General features: G+C 39.4%; 1 protein-coding gene and 1 long non-coding RNA gene across 2 annotated transcripts in view; one reads left to right on the forward strand and one right to left on the reverse strand.

The window, feature by feature from the left end:
- FOXN1 (forkhead box N1) overlaps window positions 1-14,393 on the forward strand; it is a 36,611-nt gene extending 22,218 nt beyond the window's left edge. Inside the window, 8 exon segments of the mRNA XM_053995655.1 lie at window positions 1,359-1,469; window positions 5,236-5,363; window positions 6,129-6,225; window positions 11,123-11,330; window positions 11,940-12,160; window positions 12,162-12,236; window positions 12,238-12,469; window positions 14,124-14,393. Of these exon segments, the coding sequence (XP_053851630.1) occupies window positions 1,359-1,469; window positions 5,236-5,363; window positions 6,129-6,225; window positions 11,123-11,330; window positions 11,940-12,160; window positions 12,162-12,236; window positions 12,238-12,469; window positions 14,124-14,389 (1,338 nt within the window). The 3' untranslated portion in view covers window positions 14,390-14,393.
- On the reverse strand, window positions 11,016-21,020 carry LOC128817270 (uncharacterized). The gene is made up of 6 exons (XR_008440144.1): window positions 20,311-21,020; window positions 18,533-18,608; window positions 15,858-15,993; window positions 15,222-15,331; window positions 11,599-11,697; window positions 11,016-11,303 (listed from the first exon to the last, which is right to left on the reverse strand). It is a non-coding gene; the product is annotated as an uncharacterized LOC128817270 (long non-coding RNA).
- Window positions 21,021-21,259: the final 239 nt, after the last annotated feature.

Below are 21,259 nucleotides of genomic sequence, written 5' to 3' on the forward strand. Positions count from 1 at the left end.
AGTTTTTAGTAGTGAATGTCAAACCAAGTCTAATTTGTGCTTCTAATAATATAACATAAAAATATTGAATATTTTTATATTTATTAGATATACTACATGCATGATATATAAAATATATATCATATAAGAAATAATGTGTGTATATATATATTTATTTATTATTATATTTTAGACAGACTAAAATGCCATAAAAGCTGGCCATGTTTTAAAACAGAAGGATAAGTGCTATTGGATTCTTGAAAAAACAAGTTTCTCATGGAATTCCTCCATTTTTACATATTTCCTGCATCTTGGCTGAAGCCAGTAGCCAGCCCAGTCTGATTTTTCTCTGCCACCTCTTTCCTGTACATTACAGACCTCACCCTCCAGCTAATGCCAAAATTCCAGAGGCAGCTGGAGGCACTGCCAGCCAGCAAGATAAAATCAGGGAGAATAAAAAACGAGGGAGACACTTGGGCACACTCAGGAATGAAAGCTGGAGTGTGTGGTTTGTGTGTGCAGGGAGGAAAAAAAATAAAAATATAAACAGAGCCTGACGTTTTCTGAGTTGCTCTTTGCATGGAATGTGGCCTGGGAGCTCCTTTTTTCAAGTTGTAATTACAGAAATGCAGGAGTTGGTTCATGTCTTCGTGGAATCACGGGGGGGTTGGGTTGGAGGGGACCTTCAGGATTATCCAGTGTCACCTCCTGCCATGGCAGGGACACTTTCCACTGTCCCAGGGTGCTCCAGCCTGGCCTTGGCCACTTCCAGGGATGGCTCATCCCCAGATTTGCACCATTAAAACATAAACCAACTTCTATTTATTTTATATATATATATATATATGTATATATATATATGTGTATATATATATATATATATACGTATATATGTATATATGTATATATGTATATATGTATATATATGTGTATATATATATGGGTATATGTATATATGGGTATATATATATATGTATATGTATATATAGATGTGTATATATATGTGTGTGTGTATGTATGTATATATAGATGTATATATATATATATAATATATGTCTATATATATACATATGTATGTATGTATATACATGCATATATTATATATATATTATATATAAAATATTATATATTATATATATTTTAGGGTTATATATTCTAAGGGTTATATATTCCAAGGGTATTCTATATATATTCTAAGGTTTATATATATATATATATATATATATATATATATTCTATAACCCTTACTAAAACCCAATGAAGCCCCAAAAAGTCATCCTAATGAAGGCAAATCCAGACAGCGACTAACAGAATCATCCTGTTTCTATGAATAAATTCAGCTGTTTTCTCTAATGACTCCTTCCTTGCCTATTTTGCAGCAGGATTCAGACATGAAGCTCAGGACATCCCCCCTGGAAGGGCAGCCTGGTTTGTATTGCTACCAGCCCCAGGTGCAGCAGATGTATTGCTCCTCACACCCTTTCCATCAGGTCAGTACAGCTGGTGCACCAAAATCCCTGGATTTTTAGCACCCAAATGGTACAAAAATTGTGGTAATAATCATTTTTTAAAGGATTTTTAAATAGCTTTAAACGTGTGGGTTTGCAGAGCCGTGTTTATATGCCTATATTCAGTTTATGAGGATAAGATCTAAAAAGAATCACAGCTAAATGCAATTTAAGGTGGTCATTAAGAAAAAGAAGGAAAAAAACCCAAAACTTGTGGAAATGGAATCTTAGTACTGCATATTTATATTTTCACCATTACACATGAGAAAATTTGCTTTGGAGCCAGGTAAATTATTAATATAACTCTTGATATTTCAGGATCTTAATTAACTGTGCTTTAACTTCAGGAAAAAAAAACTAAATAGATTGTTAAAATTCAGACAAAATATAGAAAAATATTTTAAAGTAAAATTGGAACAGCAAAATGATGTTCACTTTCCTTGTGCTTGATGGCACACGCATCTCTTTTGAAGCCTTTTGCCTCTTACATCATCCCCAGAGAAAAATCAGTCAGCTGAAGCATAATTGACAAAAATTAAAATAAAAATGAAAATGAAAATGAAATTATAGATGTAAATATAAATATAAGAAATATAAATATAAATATAAATATAATTTAAATATAATTTAAATATAATTTAAATAGAATAAAAGGAAATGTGATCTTGCACTACCATCCTAACTTACAAATCCATTATTGTTATTTTAGAAGAAAATGGTCCCAAAATGGTGCCAAAAAAAAGCTCTGCTGCAGATACAACCCATTGTGGATATATCACAGCTCCATATATCTCACTCACTATAAAAATGCCATTTCTGTGTGCAGAAACCTCACTTAGCTTGTGAATTCATGGAATATTCTTAATTTCTTTATCCATTCTGCAGCAGGCACCTTTCCCCTGTCCCTGCTGATTTGATACCAGCGCTGGTTCTATACTGATCACATTCCAAAAAGCTCCAGGTTTAAAGCTCCTGGGAGCTGCCAGGCAAGATCCAACAGGCAGCAAGAGGAAAATCCTCCATCCACCTGCAGGCTGGCACTGGGACAAATCTCTGAAGTGCAGCAGGTTTCTGTCAGACTTCTCAATACCTGTGCTTAATGTTAATATAGAAAAAGTCTGGCAATGTGTTCTACTGCTCAGGAATAAAATAAAATTTTTAAAAATTATTTAAAAAAAAAATTATAAAAACCCCAATAGGTAAAAGAGGTAGAATTGCTATCCCTGTGCCATGATCACATGCTGGAAAATGAAAAGAGCACAGGATGCAGCTGAGAAAAGTGGAATAACCTCCCCTGCATGGAGCAGCCCCATTATTAACCCTTTACATTTCCAACTGGAATGGGGCAGTGCAAGTTCAATCACTCCAAGGAAGTTCCACTCTGGAGAACGGGCCCTGGAGTGAAGGATGTTCCAACTGAGCCTCAGTTCTCATTAGAGGGATGAGAGGGATTCAGTCCCTTCATTAATTTTGTCCAGATGATAAAACAGCCTCACCTTCCCCTTTGCTGGACACAACAGAAGTGGTGACTCAGAGGAAAAATGAGTGATTATTGACCCGACTGAGCAGCAGACACTGGCTGGAGTCACTCACCCACCCACCATAAAACACCTTTCATGCCATGGGAGACTGTCAAACCAGCTCCAGCCTGTCATTCCAGCCCATTCCCCAGCCTCCCTTCCCTCAAAAAGGACTCGTGGAACCAATAAAACAGAAATAATCCCTAAAACGCCCAGCTCTGGCCTTTCATGCTGACATCAAAACCAGCCCTATCTTAGAGTTGTTTCCTTTCAAAGAGCCACCCAGACCAATAAAAATCAGAATTGTTGTAGGAATTGCCTGGTTTTCTAGTCTTGGGAAAAAATCTGCAGCCAGTGCACAAGGCAGGGAGCACCACACTGCACACAAAAATTAGTTCACAGCTGCTCTGGAGACTCTAATTGTGCCCAATATTTGGTTTAACAAGGCAGGACATGATTAATTATGTACATTTCATTTCTTTCACCATGCAAACAACTGAGTCTATTCAGTCTGGTTTTCCACATTCCATTTGAGGCAGTTCAGTGTTAGAAAGATAAAAGCAAACAGGCAAGAAAAACTCCAGCAGCCAGCATAAAATTACAGAGGAAATTACATTAATTATTCAGAGTACAGAACAAATAAATAAACTGTGAATCTTTTGCTGTTTTAAGGGGACAAAGACCAAGAGCAATCAAAACTATTGATCCAAAAAAATAAAGGAATTAGAATTAGAAACTGAAGAGATGTCCAAGGGATTTTTCCCAATGAGTCTTGAGAGCTACATGATCATTTCCCAGAGGAACCACACAAACCTCATGGCACAGGAGCTGAGCAGTGAAACACCAGGACAGGGCTCAGCAACCTTTGAGTACCAGGGAAGGCAGCCAGGTAGATTTTTTAACAGCAGGTGACAGGACTCCTAATTTTGGCCATGTCCTCACCCCTGGCATCTGGAAAGATTCATCTGGAAGAGGCAGAAATTCCTCTCTCCCAGAGAGCTGATGTTATCTTACCTTACCATCATGTTCCTCTTTGCTCCTGAAAGTCTCTTTGCAGCAGGTTTAAATGTAATTTGAGGGAGAAAAACGTGGAATATTCAGGAAAGAAAAAGACCAAGTGCTGCGTTAAAAAATTGAGAACAAATCTATGGAAACTCTGGTGCAGTCCAGGCTGTCTGTGTGGATCATCTCATCTTTCACCTGGTTTTTTATCCTGGTTATCCCATCACTGTCATGTGTCTTGGGACAGGTTTAGAGATCTGCTGGAGAGTTAGGTCAGCATTCCTCAGGGAGCTTCTGTGGCTGGTCCCAGGGAAGGGCAAGAGTGGCATCAATATTGTCTGATTTTAGGGGTCCTGGCTATTCTTTTCAGCTTTCTGTTAGAGAAAATGGAGTGGAAAAGTCACTTGAGGTGGTGGTTAACAGCACATGAACTCCTGGCCATGTGGAGAAGGCTTTTCCTTGGATTTGACTGTGAAAGGAACAGACAGGGAACAGCCCAACAGCTTCAGCACGAGATAGGCAGTGTGAAACCACCCCAAAAATGTCTCATGTGCTGCTCTCCTGACCCCTGGAATGACATCACTGACTTATTCCATAATAATACATTCATCTTAAATATATTCTGGTGCATCCATTAAAGTTCTTGTTGTTGTTTGATGGTTTTTTCCCTGCCTTGCACAGTAACAGTGATTTTAACAGAGATTTTGGGATGCTATTCCCTTAGGAGCAAATATTATATGCTTTCAGTTTTTGCCTCTCCACCTAAAGAAAAAAAAAAAAAGGAAAAAAAAAAAAAAAAAAAAAAAAAGCACACAAACCCAAATAAGGCTCAGGCAAAACCTCCCTGTTTCTTCCTTCATTTTTAGCAGATTTACTTCCTCAAATGGTTTTTCTAATGTAAACATTGAAGTTTTTTATTCTGGTGGTTTGGGGGTTTAATGTCAATAAAATGACATCATTCATTCTTTGTGTGCATGTTCAGGGGAGGCTGAGCAGGCTGAAATACTTCAAAAGAGATGGCTGGAGGGAGATAAGCTCTAGGGCTATAAAATTAAGAATTATCTGGGGACAATTAATAGGACACAGCTCCTCACAATTTTCACAGAGCAGGCAGTAAAGAAGAAAATACCCTTTCCCATACAATATCCTCAGAAATAACGCTGTTATTAGGGAAGATTTTTGGGAGGTTGTTGCTAAAGTAGATAACATTTCTGCTGTCCCCCCAGTACCCCTCAGGAGGCAGCTACCCCGTGACTTACATCGCTTCCTCGCACTACCCCTACCAAAGGATTGCTCCTCAAAGCAGCCAAGAATCTCAGCAGCCTCTGTTCCCCAAACCCATCTACTCCTACAGGTAATCCAATATTTTTCCAAGCCCTCACCTTACAGGAAATACCCTGTTCACCCCTGGCCTGTTTCCAGCATCGTTTGCAACAACACGTTTGCTCTATTTGTCTTGTTCCCGGGGTGTTCTGTCCTGTCCCTGTGGATCACAAAACGTTCCAGACTCTGGGGCCAGCCAAGGCACAGAGAAATTAAGTGTTGTAAAGCAGGGGAACAGTCTTGATCACTCCCCAAAGAAAGAAAAAGTGAGACGTTTCTCTAATGCAAAATTTTAAGTGTGGCGAATTTTATCAGCACAAGACTGGTGCTGCTTAGTTGTCTATCCTGTATTAAAACTGATTTTTTTCCCTGGTTACTTGAGCAAGGAAATGCCTTGAAAACGTATCAGCTATGGCAGTTTAGCCCCCAAAGTAGATCAGACAATTAAATTGTAATTATCACTCTGTCACTGTCAGTTTGCTTCTCTTTGTGGCCTTCAGCAGTCAAACAAAACCTTCAATAACTACACAGCAGCAGGATTGGAAGGTCTTGATTCTACTTTCTATGTTCTTCTATTTTAAACCCAGGTTGGACCTTCTAGATGAGCTTGGAGAATTACCTGTAGGAGTTAAGGAGATTGTTGTAAACAACAGAGTGGAAACATAAAATCATCTTTGTACTTGTGCTATGGCAGTGAAAGTCAGAGTCACTACACACAGTGCAAAAAATGATCTACTTTTGGTTGTGAGGAGTCAGGCAGAAGAGGCTAAAATGCTTTTTTTTTCTCTCCCTAAAGCATCCTGATCTTCATGGCTCTCAAAAACAGCAAGACAGGGAGTTTGCCAGTCAGTGAGATTTACAATTTCATGACGGAACATTTCCCTTACTTTAAGGTGAGTTCCACAGGGATAGGGAGGGGAATGTCCCTCTAAGCTTATCTGTCAGCAGAGGCAATAAGGGATGGGATTCCAGCTATGAAAAGGGATTATTTCTTGGGAGATTAATACCAAATCAATTACACACTACATACTCTCATGATCACAAGCTACCCAGCCTTTTGCACCTAGGCAGAAATGTGAGATGTGGTCAATATTTAACTCAAAAAGATATGAAGAACTGTTCCAGCTGTGAGCTTGGGCGTGTAACACTGACCATTCCTCACCAGCAGCCCATAAAAAGGGTAAATAATTTTAAAAGCACATTCACTGCTTCCTCTCAGATCTCAAATACAGGCAGAACTGGTCTTGTGGCTTCCTCTGCCACCAGCAGCACCTCCAGACTGTGGAAGCAGAGGATTCCAGGTTATCTCACTCCATCCTGGAGCTGGGATATTCATCTTGGGCAACAGCATCCCATGCATGCCCTGCACAAAGAAAAGTGTCATGTGTGATAATGGCACTAAGCTCATAATGACATGGTGAGCTGGGGAGGGAAAGGGTGGATGGTTTGCAGCAGCACTGCTGAAATTTGGATCCCTGCTAGGAGGGAATGGCTCCTCACACTTGGAATGGCACTGGGAAGTGCTCAGTCAGCACAGGGATCCAAGAGCAGGAGGATTAGTTAGGATTTTTGAAAGAGCTGTAATGGAATCATCAAGTGCTGCTCCACTCAGGGCTTTTTTTCTGCTGATTCTTCAAAAGCACCTCACTGAAGTCCACAGTGGGTGAGCTCAGCTGTGAGCAAGGCCCAGAAATGAAAATAAACCCAGTGAGTCTGTCCTGTTTCCTATTGCAAATAGCCCTGCAGCAATCAAGGCAAATTTAAAACAGCCATAGCAGGGCAGTTCAAACATTTCTAATAAAGGAACACTGAGAATAACAAAAAATAAATGTTCCAATACAATTTTGCAGTGGTTTTGGACACTGAGGATAAATAGAGCACACACACACACACACAAAAAAAATAAAAAATTGAATGTGTCAATAATCAGAGAAAAATACACATTATCACAGAGGAAGAACTGTCAGGATCCACACTCCTGTACTCCCAGGTTTCCTTCCAAAGGAATCACTAACTACTCCATCATTTTTTACAAGCAAGAGAAGGGAGAAAAAAATAAAGAAATCTACCATTAGAAATCCCAGTGGAATCCACAGGAAAATAGCAATAGTTTCAAGCAGAGAGGTGGGAATATTACTGATAATTTTTACAGGCATGTTTATTCATCAGATCAAACTGAAATGAATTCTCGGTTGCCTTACAACACAACTGATTATAAAATTTACCAGCAGCTTTAAACCAAATGCTGCTGCTGCCAGCATGGGCAGAATCCCTCAGACTCAGGACTGTGGCTCTGCCAGGTGTCACCATCCTGGTCCTTCCTGGTTTTTCAGAACCTCATGTATTTTTTTTAAATTCATTTAAAAACTGATGAGAATGAGGTTACTGCTGTAGGAAAAGAATTGTGCAGCGGGTACTACCCAAACATTCCCTATTTTTTAGCACTTTATTTTTGCATTTTACTTACAAATGCAGCCAAATGTATTTGACTGTAACGTCCTTAAAATAACCAGGGGAGAATGAGCAATCAGATATTACATTCACAGTCATCAATCCCTGTCTGCCTCTGGTCTTTACAGCAGAGAATTACCAATATATGGCAAAAAATAATATCAATATCCTCCATCCTCCCTGTTTTTGGAGAATCTTCAGCAAAATAAAATGACATAAAAATCAGGGAAGAACATTGTGCTGCTGCTACCAGTGCTCACTAAAAAGCAGGATACAGCAGGGAGAGGGGAAGCAATTTAGGTTGGAGAGAAAAAGAGAGCAAGTGCACACAGAGCCTTGCTGGGAGACATGACAAGCCGAGTCAAATTAACTGGGATTCGCTGCCACAGCAAATTTAGTTTCTATGATGCAACAATCTCATTTCTAGTTGAAACAGAGCAATCCAACTCCTACGTCCTTAAAAAAAAAAAAAAATCTACGCAGCTAAAGTTGAATTAGTCTTTGATGTACCTCTCCCTTCTCTTGAGACCTAGATTTAAAGAGAAAGGGTTTTGCAAGATCACTGAACTCTCTAAACTTCAAGAGCTGGTCAGGATCAGTGGGGCTGGACAATAATTTTCTCCTTTTTTTTTTTTTTTTTGTAGTGATTAGTGAGTCTAACAGAAAGCTTTAATCTTTTTAATTGGAGTTATTGCCAGTGGGCCAAGGGGGCAGAAAGGTCAGTGGTGTGATGGAAGTGCTCAGGTGTTGTGGATGTGGCACCTGGGGACATGGATCGGTGGTGGCCTTGGCAGTGGCTGGACTCGGTGACCTCAGAGGGCTTTTCCCACCTCAGTGGTTCTGGGATTCCCCAGCTGATTTCATGATTCTGCACTTGCATCCCCACCGTGCTGAACGCAGTGATTGCCAAAATCAGCCACAGCAAGGAGATTCCAGCTACTCAAGAGCAGCCCCAGCAGCCAAAGTTCGTTCATTTAACAATCACACCTGCTTTAAAAACTGGTGGTTTTTTCTCTTAACACACTCAGGGTGTTAAGCCCTACCTGGGCAAATGAATTCTCACAGCTCAGCGATCCCAAGTTTAATGCAAGAACCTGCTCAGCTCCCAGCAGCAGCCTCCAAAATCAATCCATGTACTTTTTGCTTGTACAGTTTCTAAAACCATCTCCTAATTTACACCCCCACACGTTCTGAAAACCTCTGAGAAGCCCGTGCCGCTCCCATCTGAGCAGAAACACCAATTATCCTGTCTAGGTACACAGGGCTGTGTGGAACCTGTGTGCAGGGCAAGAAACAAGAATATTCTTCCAGGTCAGCTTGCTCAGTAGCTAAATACACAATTTACCTGGGAGGAACACTTTTATTCACTTTTGGAACTACCAGAAAGTTACTTGAATATTATCTGCAAGGGAGAAAAAACTGATTTGTCGTGTTCAGTATGACCCTGTGGCAGAAAAGGTTTTAAAGGTTTGAGGTGTTTTTCTTTCTTTTCTTTTCTTTTTCTTTTCTTTTCTTTTCTTTTCTTTTCTTTTCTTTTCTTTTCTTTTCTTTTCTTTTCTTTTCTTTTCTTTTCTTTTCTTTTCTTTTCTTTTCTTTTCTTTTCTTTTCTTTTCTTTTCTTTTTTCTTTTCTTTTTCTTTTTCTTTCTCTTCTCTTCTCTTCTCTTCTCTTCTCTTCTCTTCTCTTCTCTTCTCTTCTCTTCTCTTCTCTTCTCTTCTCTTCTCTTCTCTTCTCTTCTCTTCTCTTCTCTTCTCTTCTCTTCTCTTCTCTTCTCTTCTCTTCCCTTCCCTTCCCTTCCCTTCCCTTCCCTTCCCTTCCCTTCCCTTCCCTTCCCTTCCCTTCCCTTCCCTTCCCTTCCCTTCCCTTCCCTTCCCTTCCCTTCCCTTCCCTTCCCTTCCCTTCCCTTCCCTTCCCTTCCCTTCCCTTCCCTTCCCTTCCCTTCCCTTCCCTTCTCTTCCTTTCTGTTACAATTTGTGTTGTCTCACCCATGAGACAGGATAGTGAAATGCTGACATCAGGTGGGCTGAAATGGAAGAAGCTCTGATGCTCTGAAGGGAAATAGTTTCTCTTTTAGTAAATAGTATGTATTTAATCCCACACCTATTTATTTTTAATGAAGAAAGTGAGTATTAAATTTGACCCTCCTCTCATCAATAAGGCTTTTAGTGCCTTAATCCACACAATAGTTCTTTACAAGCTACAGAACAACAGGTTTTACATTCCTTATAAAAGCATGTACCAAAAAATTAAATCCAGATGAAATAATTTCATCAAAGTATGTTCAGAATTCACAGTCTGCCAGGTGAAAGCCAAAATGGGCTCAGATCCATTAATAAAAGATGGTCTAAGAGGAAGTCTGATGGACTAGGCAATGATTAAAGAAATTATCAAATTATCAAAAATCTGGCTTTCTATGAGGGAAGGATCCTAGTAATAAAAGGTAAAAATGGGGAAAAAAAAAATGAACCTAAGAGGGAAATTCTAATTTTTTACATTTAAAAAAATACTGTGCAAGCCCACATTTATTTCCTGTGCTCTCTGTTCAATAATTCTCTGCTTGATATAAACAGTTATGATGACAAATATTTGCATCCATGAATATGAATCAATGGCCACAGACAACTTCCCCACATTTCAGGAGCTGTTTCATTTCCTGCAATTCTTAGGAGAAACTGAAAAGAAAATACGAGGATTTTTTGGCAAAAAGAAAAGAATCATTTTAATGATCCAGTTTAAGGAACCTTCCAGCTTCTACTGCTGAGTTAAAAGTAAATGCAAAGCACAGAGATGAGTGATCAGCTGTGGAAACCTGTATCTCATCTGGAGGGCTTGTGATTAAACCATCTGGTTATGTAATTGGCCAGCACACAAAGTTACACCTACAGTAGCATGAGAAATCCCTTTGAAGTCTGCCTGGACACTGAATTTGAGCCCAGGTAGGACACAGTACTTTAATGAAGAGCTGGAAATATTTCTAGGTGTTCTAAAATAGATTCTGATCGATTTCTGGTTAGTTCCAGAACACGAATTTTTACACACTTAATTCTTGTGATGTGCAAATTCACTTTTAAAGATCCAGCAGGTCTCTGACAACCTTTTTTGCTTAGAAGATCAGTTACTATTTTAATCTGATCCCTCTCTTCCCACACAACATGACTGTAACATTCTTGTGGCTTCCCTCTAACGTACAAGTTTCTCACTGCAGAAGGTACAAACTTAAACAGCATTTCTTGTAACCTCACCAGTCAAAACAGAGTTATATTTATATATACGTACATTTTTAATTCTATTTTCTTTTTTAGCTTGAAGTTCTGTTCTTACATTGGGTTTGTTTCTCCAGACAGCTCCAGATGGTTGGAAGAATTCCGTGCGCCACAACTTATCTTTGAATAAGTGCTTTGAGAAAGTTGAGAACAAGTCAGGGAATTCTTCTCGAAAGGGCTGTTTGTGGGCTCTGAATCCAGCCAAGATTGACAAGATGCAGGAGGAGCTTCAGAAATGGAAGAGGAAAGACCCAGTTGCTGTGAGGAAGAGTATGGCAAAGCCAGGTCAGTCATTTGTTGGTGTTTTAGCTCTCAAACAGTTCTCCCCAGAATTTTTCCTTTCACCAAGATCCGTAAGAGAATTTAAACATGATTTAGGAAAGCATTTAAGGATTTTTTTTCCTGGTTAGCAAGACAAGTAAAAAAATTAAAAAGCAGAATTAAAGTAGGCCTAGTTTTGTAGGTGTTTCCAAATTCACCAAGAAAATATTCTCTCTTGACATTTCATTAAACTTTAAGATAAAAAACAAGGTTGGATGGGGATTGGAGCAACCTGGTGTCGTGGGAGGTGTTCCTGTCCATGGCAGGGGGGTGGAATGAGATGATCTTCAACACTCCTTCCAATCCAAACCACTCTGTGACAAAAAGAATGCTGAAATACAGAATATCAAATAAAATCTGAGATTAACTGCTAAGTATCCAACCTTTAAACCAAAAAGTGGAATTAATTATATACTCATTTGGCAACGATAATTTAAAAGAAACCATTTCAGGCTTTGGAGCTTTTAATATAGAAGAACTAGCACTTCTGTTTGCCATTTCCTGTGACACCACAATTCCTGCTGCAAGCTTTGCAGGGATAAGTCAGCCACGGACTTTCCCCTTGTTTTCCAGAAGAGCTTGACACCCTGATAGGCGACAAGAGCGAGAAGCTGCGGTCCTCCCTGGTGTCCTGCAGCCCGACGGGCGCTGCAGGTGCCTCCCTCTCCAGGCAGATGGCAGCGCAATCCCATTCCTTGTGCGAGCCCTCGCTCTCCTCGGGGATCCCGCAGGGATTACACGGCATCCACGCCTCGGCATCTCTGCACGCCAAGAGCCCCCTGCCCGCTTTGCTGGGGGGGGCAGCAGCCCGGATGCTACACATCCCCCCAGGGCTTCCCCCAAATCCCCACCGCGCTGCTGCAGCACACGCCCCGACCCTCCGAGCCTGTTCCCTGCTGGGGAGGCTCAAAGCCAGCTCCGGACTCAGCCCAGCATCCCTCAGGATTCCCCAGTGCCGGCTCAGAGCCCCCCGAGCTGCGGGATGAAGATGCTGCCCGAGCATTCCCCGGCCAGGACGGTGCAGGACACGCTGCTGCAGGAGGGAGACCTCAGCAATGACATCGATGCTCTTAATCCATCCCTCACTGATTTTGATCTCCAAGGTATGTGCTTGAGGTGTTTTTATCTTGGTTCGTTACCTCCCATCCCATCCCATCCCATCCCATCCCATCCCATCCCATCCCAACTTCCACAGGATCCATTTCAGTCCCTTTTTTCACATCTCCACGCCGCTGTTACAAGCCCCACCTTCTTGGGTTACATTTTATATAAACACGCAATTTTGCTTTAAATCTTTAAAAGGTTTCCCAAGGAAGCTACAGATTTGCATCCAGGAATGTAAAAAACGTTCCTGCTTCCCCCCCCCCCCCCCCCCCCCCCGGATAAAATTGCTGATATTAAATACTGCAATACAGTTTTTAGAATGTGTTCTTTAAATTCAGACCTATTTTCACCTGAAAGCTACTCAACCACAACTATTTAGTGTCATTGTTATAAGAGAATCGTGGAGTGAAAGGCACCAGGAGAAGTAAATTTGATTCAATTAACATGTTAGCATTTTTCTTTATCAGTATTGACTCCACATCTCTGCTAAAAAGGATGCTCTTATCCTCTTCCCAAGGCATCTACACCCCAAACAATTATATTTCCTGAGGTGTCTTCTTATATTCTTCATAAATACACATTTCTAACAGAATTTTAGAAAGAACTTTCTTGAGTTAACGCTGTTTTCTCCCAGATTTAAATTTATGGAGACAGACAAATAATAACCATCTAAACAACCTCTTCCCTTCCTCAGTCCCAAGAGACTGGGATCACCTACACACAGATGTTTAATAACCAACATCTCCTGCAACACACTGATTCAAAAGCAAATATAAAGAAACATATGGAGAGAAAATATAAAGAAATCTGAATCAATCTGTGTCAATTCTTGAACTTCTGCCTCTGTCAAGGTCAGGACTGAAGATGGGATTTCGTGTTCAGGCTCAAATGTTTATCATTTCTTATCTATATTACAGTCTTACAAGCCATGAGTTCTACAGCATTCTACTAACAAGCTACAAAATGGCTCACTGTCTTTCTCTACAAGATCTTTTAAGGCTAAACTATCCAATTAAGAAATGACACCCAAATTATTTTTACTTTTAACCCAATAACCAACACCCGACCTTTTTTATCCAATTACACAAAACCACCCAAACCCATGGAGAAGAAGGTGAAGAAGAACAACCACCCTAAAACCTCCATCTTACCGTAGATAGATAGATAGATATAGATATAGATATAGATATAGATATAGATATAGATACAGATACATATTTAGATATAGAAATAGATATATTCTATAGATATTGCTATATATATATTGCTCTCTTCCTATATTGCTATATATATATGTATGTAAATATATGTATATGTATATTTATATGTATATGTATGTTTATATGTATATGTATGTATATATATATATATATATATATGTGTGTGTGTGTGTATATATATATAAAACCTTAAACTCTAAGTTTTCCACCCTCTCACATTACACACTTCTATTCAAGCTACACACCCATAATCTCAGTTCTGTCATTCCATTTAGGAGCCCTTCTCCACGGCCTCAGGTCAAATGTAGTGTTCTCTTGTGGGTCTGTGCCTTTCAGCACAGAAAGTTGAAAATTCTCAGCATCCAGGATTCCGGCAAATCTGCTAACCAACATGGGGGTTGTTTTGTTTTGTTTTGTTTTTTTATTATTGCAGGGAATCTTTGGGAGGAGCTGAAAGACGACAGCCTGGCCGTGGATCCCCTTGTCCTCATTTCATCATCCCCGCAGTGTTTTCCCTCGCACTGCCAGCTGGAGAGCGGCGGCAGCGTCCCCAGCGCGCACGGGAGCGCGCACGGGAGCGCGCCCGGGAGCGCGCCGGAGCTGCAGCTCACCACGCTCTACTCCGCCTTCATGGAGCTGGACACGGTGTCCCCTTCCTACCTGAGCAACCCCGGCTCCAAACCCATCGCCTTGATGTGAACCACAGCCCGAACGCATCGCCCTGGCTCGGTGATGGCAGTGCCAACGGGAATATCAATTTTATCTTTTTTTTTTTTTTTTTTTTTTTTTTTTTTTCCCAGAACTTGCCCGCAGGATATGTAGCTTTACTATGATGATTTTCTACAGACAGATATTAAAAAAAAAAAAAAATAGAAAAAAAATTTAAAATATTATTTAAAGAGAATATGGTTAACAGCTGAACTTGTCAACGCCATTTTATCAAGCTACTCATCTTCTTCGTCTTCCAGAAATAAGAGGAAAACAAATTCTTGGCCTTTTTTTTTTCCATTTCCTTTTTTTTTTTTTTTTCTTTAACAAAAGCTGCTTGCAAATGAACACAGAACTCACAGCACACAACAATTTAACTTATTTCTTGGAGCCACTGATGGCAACAACATCCACCATAGACCACTCAAAATATAAAATCTACCTATTAAAACATTTATAGTCCCCTTGAAAGAAGTTCTGGGTTTTGGTAAACGTGAACTGAAAATTCTGCAAGTATTAGAAGATAAAGGACAAGCTGCTGACAGACTAAACCAAAGCAACAAATATACTTCAGTGGAAAATATCAAAGTTTTACTGTATTTAAAAAGAAATTTTAAACTCTGCTTTTGTAATAAAAAAGAACAAAACTATTTAGTAGAATTTTTACTTGGCTGGAAATTATTCCCATTCATACCTCTTATCTTTTGCCACATAAACTAAACATTAACATGAATTATTCAGCCATATTTTTTTATGGTAATAAAAAAGAAGAGAGAAATTGCAGTTGGCCAAATCCAGAGAGCATCTGTGTTTTAACTGATACCTCCAGGTTTCTTGTGATGCTGAACCAAATCTTGCAGTAGGTTCCTACTGTGAGCTAAACTTTAGGCCAGTTTTTCAGGAACAACCTTCTCCCTCTGATTGTCCACAAAGCTGGAATAAAAAAGTAGAAAAATAGAGTAAAATAGAATAAAACAATTTTGGTTTAAGTGATGCAATATAAACCCAGAGTAAGCTGGAGAAAGAAGTTAACAGCCCTATAGAAAATAGTCTAGAAATCCAAAAAAATATCAGGTTGCCCAGAGAAGCTGTGGCTGCCCCATCCCTGGAAGTGCCCAAGGCCAGGTTGGATGGGGCTTGGGACAATCTGGGACAGTGGAAGTGTCCCTGCCCATGGCAGGGGGTGGCACTGGGTGATCCTCAAGGTCCTTTCCATCCCAACCCATTGTGGGATTCTCTGATCTCTATTCACAGATGATGTAAACTCAGACTAAACCAAGGAGGTTAAAACTTGAGTCAGCTTGGGTGATTTAGACCACGAGAAAAGCAAGGAGGGATTCTCAAGGATGGAACAAAGGAGATGGAATTGTTAAAATAAAGACACAGGGGTTTAATTGGCCGCTGTCTCCGAGCAAGGTGGGAGCTCTGCCCAAACCAAGGCCTAAAGCTACACCCTCACCTTTCCTACTAGTCCAGACTTAAAATCAGATTAGGGGCAGACGGATAAAGGAGATTTAGGAGGAACACACGTGGTGCAGCTTTGTAATCCCTCACGTAACCACCAAGAAATCCTCACTTGACTCCAACTCCTCTTCCTGCAAAGAGAACAAGGAGCAGAAGAAATGCAGCCAGGTTGGCCAAGCTGCTCCAGAAAAAAAAAAAAAAAAAAACAACAGGGTGAGAGTTATGCAAACATATTAGAGGTGGGGGAATCAGTTTTTTGCCATCTTAAGATTTGGATAAAGAAATGCAGAAAAAGTTAAGTATGACACATTATTAGAAATGAGAATATTATGGTAAGTGTAAAGCATGTAGTGAATATAAAGCTGCTAAACAGTATATAACTATAACTACATAACTATAACTATAAATTTAAACTATAACTATAACTATATAAAATTATAAATATATTTCTAAATATAAATATACATATAAATATAACTGTAAACATACCTATACATGTAACTATAAATTAAAATATAACTATACATATAACTATAACTATAACTATAAATATAAATATAAATATAAATATAAATATAAATATAAATGTGTGTATAATATATACACAACATATATAAAGCACAGTATGTGTATATAAAACTGTATAGGAACAGAAAATTATATGTACATATGATATTATATGTACATATAAAATACTATTATAAACAGTGTGTGCATATATGTAACACTAAAGATATATTAAAAACACAGTATAAATACATATATATATATAGATATATTCAGTGCAATTTAAGAGTCACCAACTCACAACTAAATACACAGTATTTAGAGTAGATATTATTACAAGGATATTATTACCCTAAGTGCCTTTTAAAAAAAAAATATCACATTTTAGTCCAATAAATACACATTTTAATACAGACATGCATTGAGGAAAAGCAAAACCAAAGCAGCCCCTGTGCTCAGGCACTGTTTCTGTACCACTGTGAGCTACTCTGATGCCTTAAAATATGTCACCATCACTCTTAAGCCCAAAATAATAAGAATAATTGGTAAATATTGTTCTCTATGAATATAGACACAGGTCTAGCTCATGGAGGGCGGGTTCCCTCGACTCTGTGTGCTTGTGAGCTCTGACTTCAACAGAAGATCCCAGTCTTGGACCAGCACTCCCAGTGCTGGGCAGCACCAGGTGTCCAGACCCTCCAAACTCCTCAAATTCATTTCAGGCACTTCAGTCCCAGTGGGAATTCTGCACACCTCCATCCTCAAGGAATTTCCAGATAAAACTCTCCCCGTTTTGCAGGTTTTCTCTGCAAACACCAAAGAGTTGGCACATGGATTTTCTGAAACATTTTCAGCACCCCGAGGGAGTGAGATGCTCGGTTCCCCATGACTTTCAGTCACTATTTGCACCAAATTCTTGTTAAATATTTTTAAACTCCTTACAAATTCCCCTCCTGAGTAGCACACAGTGAACCACACCATGGCCACAACACCACGGGCTTTTGCAAGATATTCCTGGCAGAATGAGCAGCATTGCCAGTGTTTTATATTTGGTGGAGGGAGACAACAAAAAAAATGCATGAGAACACACCAGAGGAAGTGCAGTGGGATGGCTCATCACTCTAAAAACATGACAGAAATGTAATAAAATATTTATGATTAACGCAAACCCATGGCACGTGAAAAAAATCCATCAAAACTGACACTAGGAATCTGGACAACCTTATCAAGCAGAGTTAAATATCTGTGAAGCTCCACATTCACAGATTTGAAAGCGAGAAAAGCAAAACTGCTTTTTGTGAGTCAAAGATTTATCATTTATGGGCACAACAACGCATCCATGATTTGTTAATTCCTGTGTGTCACTCAGGTCCTCTGTGGCCTCAGGCTCAGCCATTCCCTCAGAGGCACCAATATATTCCATGCTTGTGACCACACACATGATCACAAGCTGGAGGGGGAGGAAGAAATAAAGAAATCAAACTGTCAGACGTTATTATATAATTTTTTTTGGTAATGAGTCTTTGAAGAATGATCAGACATAAAGAACAAAAGGGAAAAAAAAACACTTTTACATGTTTTTTCTTGTGCTTTCTGGAGTTTCTTGTATCCACACCAGAGGTTTGTCCTCCCTTTATGAAGTTCTTTATTTCAAGCACCTAAAAGTATTTTCTCTGATGCATTCCATATTTAATGGAATTAAATTAATGGTTGGACATTTCACAGAAGTTATAAGAAAAGTCCTGTAATAACTTTTATTTTAAAAAGTTCTGATTAAGATAAACAAACAAACAATCCTGCAAGTTATTAACTAATATAAATTGTCTGGGTTTGGATTTCCATTCCTGCTCCCCTTCAGGTTCCTACATCTGAAATTTTATTGTCTTGCTTCAGTTTAGCATTAGTGATCCTGGTAGACACAAAACCAACTCATTGAAACTCATTCCTCATATGGGTTCATGAGGAAAGTTATATTATAAATTACAATTCCAGAACAATTACTAAAAACAGGTTTGAAATTATGTTTATTTAACTACTTTTATAAAAATTTATATACAAGAATAACCCTCAGCTTGTGCCTTATTTTGATTATCGAAATAACTTGACATTCTGATAGCACATAAATATTTCCTTAGAGCTGGTGACACCTTATTTTGTACCTACCATAAAATCAGTTTTTTGCACACACTGCAAATCTATTTCAGACACTTCAGCATTAAATTCCATTTTAAGCAGCACTCTGAAAAAAGGGAGAGAAAGAAAGGAAAGAATGAAGTTTTCCCAGTCCAAGGCTAATGCTGTCTGCTTCATCAGCCTCTTCCAAAGAGATTATGCAAACCTGTCTTGGAAAAAAAATAACCTTAAGTGTAATTACCATAAAAATATCTTATTACCAAACAGAAAAAAGTGCTCACAGCTGCCCTCTCCAACATATGATTAGGAAAAATTTGCACTCTAAAGTTTAGGATTTATTAGCTTAACCTTTTTTTTATTGCAGGTTTCATTTAAACTTCAAAACATTCAAATAACCATTTATATTGGAATTATGTTTTGAAGCTCTTTTCTCTTCTCATGAGGCCAAATTATTACAAGACTTCTGCCTCCCATATATGCATGTCCTTGGTATGAAAACATCACCACTGAACATTCACTTGCTTTTGTTGAGATAGGAACTGATATGAGGAGAATTCTCTCTGCACAATCTTTCAAACCCCAGGCACAGCACTGAGCTACTTAAACCCAGCAGTGATTAACTGGAACTATGGAACAGACAAAACACTGAATATCACATGTACACAAAGCTTCAGAAGTGCAACTGACTTGCTGGCACTTTCAAACACATTTAAACTACTGGAACAAATATTTGGATTCCAGAATTTAGTTTACCAGGGCTGCTGCTCCATTTTTGTACTTCAGGCTTCCAGGTCTGTGTGTAAATGTTTGTGTTTAGACTATTGGATTTCAAAGCCAGCAAAGACTTTTACATGAGCTTTTCCTGACCTCCTAAATCATTTCCAGTCTTACACAAACAAACCCAAAACCCTCAGTAGTGGAAGATGAGCTCTCTGGTTCACTGTGCATTCCCTCCCTGCAATGATATAAATGGAAGTTTTGAAGAAGCATTTTCCATCTGTGGTCACAGCAAAAATTGAATTGAGAACTACTAAAATAATGAATGCTGGAGTTGTCATAGAACAGAATTTAAATGCAGTCTGTGTAGAAGCAGAAAAGGGCTAATTTTTTAGTTCAAAGAAATAAACACACACAAAGAATATTTGTTTGCATGGAAAATACTGAAATTACTGAAAATTACAGCAGTGGGAAGATCATTAATGCACATGGCACTTATTTCACCCAGGGGTTCTTATTCAAGCAGCACATTGACGACAAATACCAGGTATTGGATATAATCATAATAAATGCTGACTGAAGTATGAAACTGATGATTTTTAGGTCTTTTTTTAATCATAAAATCACAGAATGATTTGGGTAGGAAGGGACATTCAAGAGCATTTTGTCCAACACCTTCCACTGGGCCAAGCTGCTCCAAGACTGACGCTGAGCCACAACTTCCATGAGCTTCACCACCCTCACAGCCAAAAATGTCTCCCTCATATCCCATCAAAGCCAAAAATTTCTCCCTCATATCCCATCTAAACCTCTCCTCTCTCAGTTTGAAGCCATTTCCCCTTGTCCTGCCTTCCTAAAATCCCCACCCCAGCCCTTTTGGAGGCCTTTTGGACATGTAAAGGGCACAATAAATTCACCCCGGAGCCATTTTGCTGCTTGGATGAATGGGAGAATCCTGCTCTGGATCGATCCAGCTGTGACCTGGGCACAGGAGAGGCCAGAGCAACCATTAAAGATTTATTCCTGACAAAACCAATTAGGCCTGGCTGTGCAGCAAAGGCCCTCGTTAGTCACATGAATTAATTACTTACTCACGCCATCGGCACCAGGAAATTCATTCCAGCAGCAGCAGCCCAGGCTGGGTGGGTGAGGGAAAAAACCCACGGAGAGCTCAGGCAGAAGCACATCTGTCCCAAAAAAACCACTGGAGAAGGGAATTCACATTATTTGAACACAGAATTCAAGATCTTGCTTGTCCAGGAAGCTGCTGAAGAATTTAAATTCAAGTGCATGAATAGGCCCAGCGTGTTCGGGCCTGCTGGAGGCACCAGGCCTGAACGATCTCTTAAGGCTTTTATTATCCTTGCCTTTCCCTCTAGAACAACTTCAGAACATTAAAAAAAACCTCCTAAAATATACAGAAAAATATTTCCTACCAAATATCCAGTTCATCTAGGAGAAATCTGCAATGTTTAGTTGGCACTGAAGGCATAAAAAAGTGCAAATTTTTGCTTTAGTTGGAAATTATCTTTCTCATTTCAATATATCTTACAGAAATTTAAACACTGGCTGAAATAATTGCTCTTAAAAGTTATCTGAGTGGTGACACTTGTGCTTGTGTTTCCTTCAAGCATCTCTTGCCACAGGAAGCACAGCCCTGTGTTTGTCAGCTGCAAGGAACATTTCTGCACTGCTATTTCAACTTTAGGTGATGAGCAATGCCAGCTGATGAATTCCAGTGGGGAAATACATCTGACATCATTTAAAATCTGACATCTCAGTGCTGAAGGGCCTTGGTGTGTCTGGGGCAATGCTGTTCCTCTGACCTTGTGCTCAGGCCTCTGTGCACACTTTAATTTTAGGGGTTACAGTGAACCCTCTGTTCTCCTGACTTAGGAGCCTGTGCAGACATCAAAGCAGGCAGCAGGTTTAATTAGACACTTAATTACAGATCAGGATGGTAAGGAATGCATTTGGGAAATAAAAACATTATTTTCAACCCCAGTCAAATGCCAGAGAACAGAGTAACACTGGCACAAC

Source organism: Vidua macroura, chromosome 20 (assembly GCF_024509145.1).
Source record: "Vidua macroura isolate BioBank_ID:100142 chromosome 20, ASM2450914v1, whole genome shotgun sequence".
Lineage (NCBI taxonomy): Eukaryota > Metazoa > Chordata > Aves > Passeriformes > Viduidae > Vidua > Vidua macroura.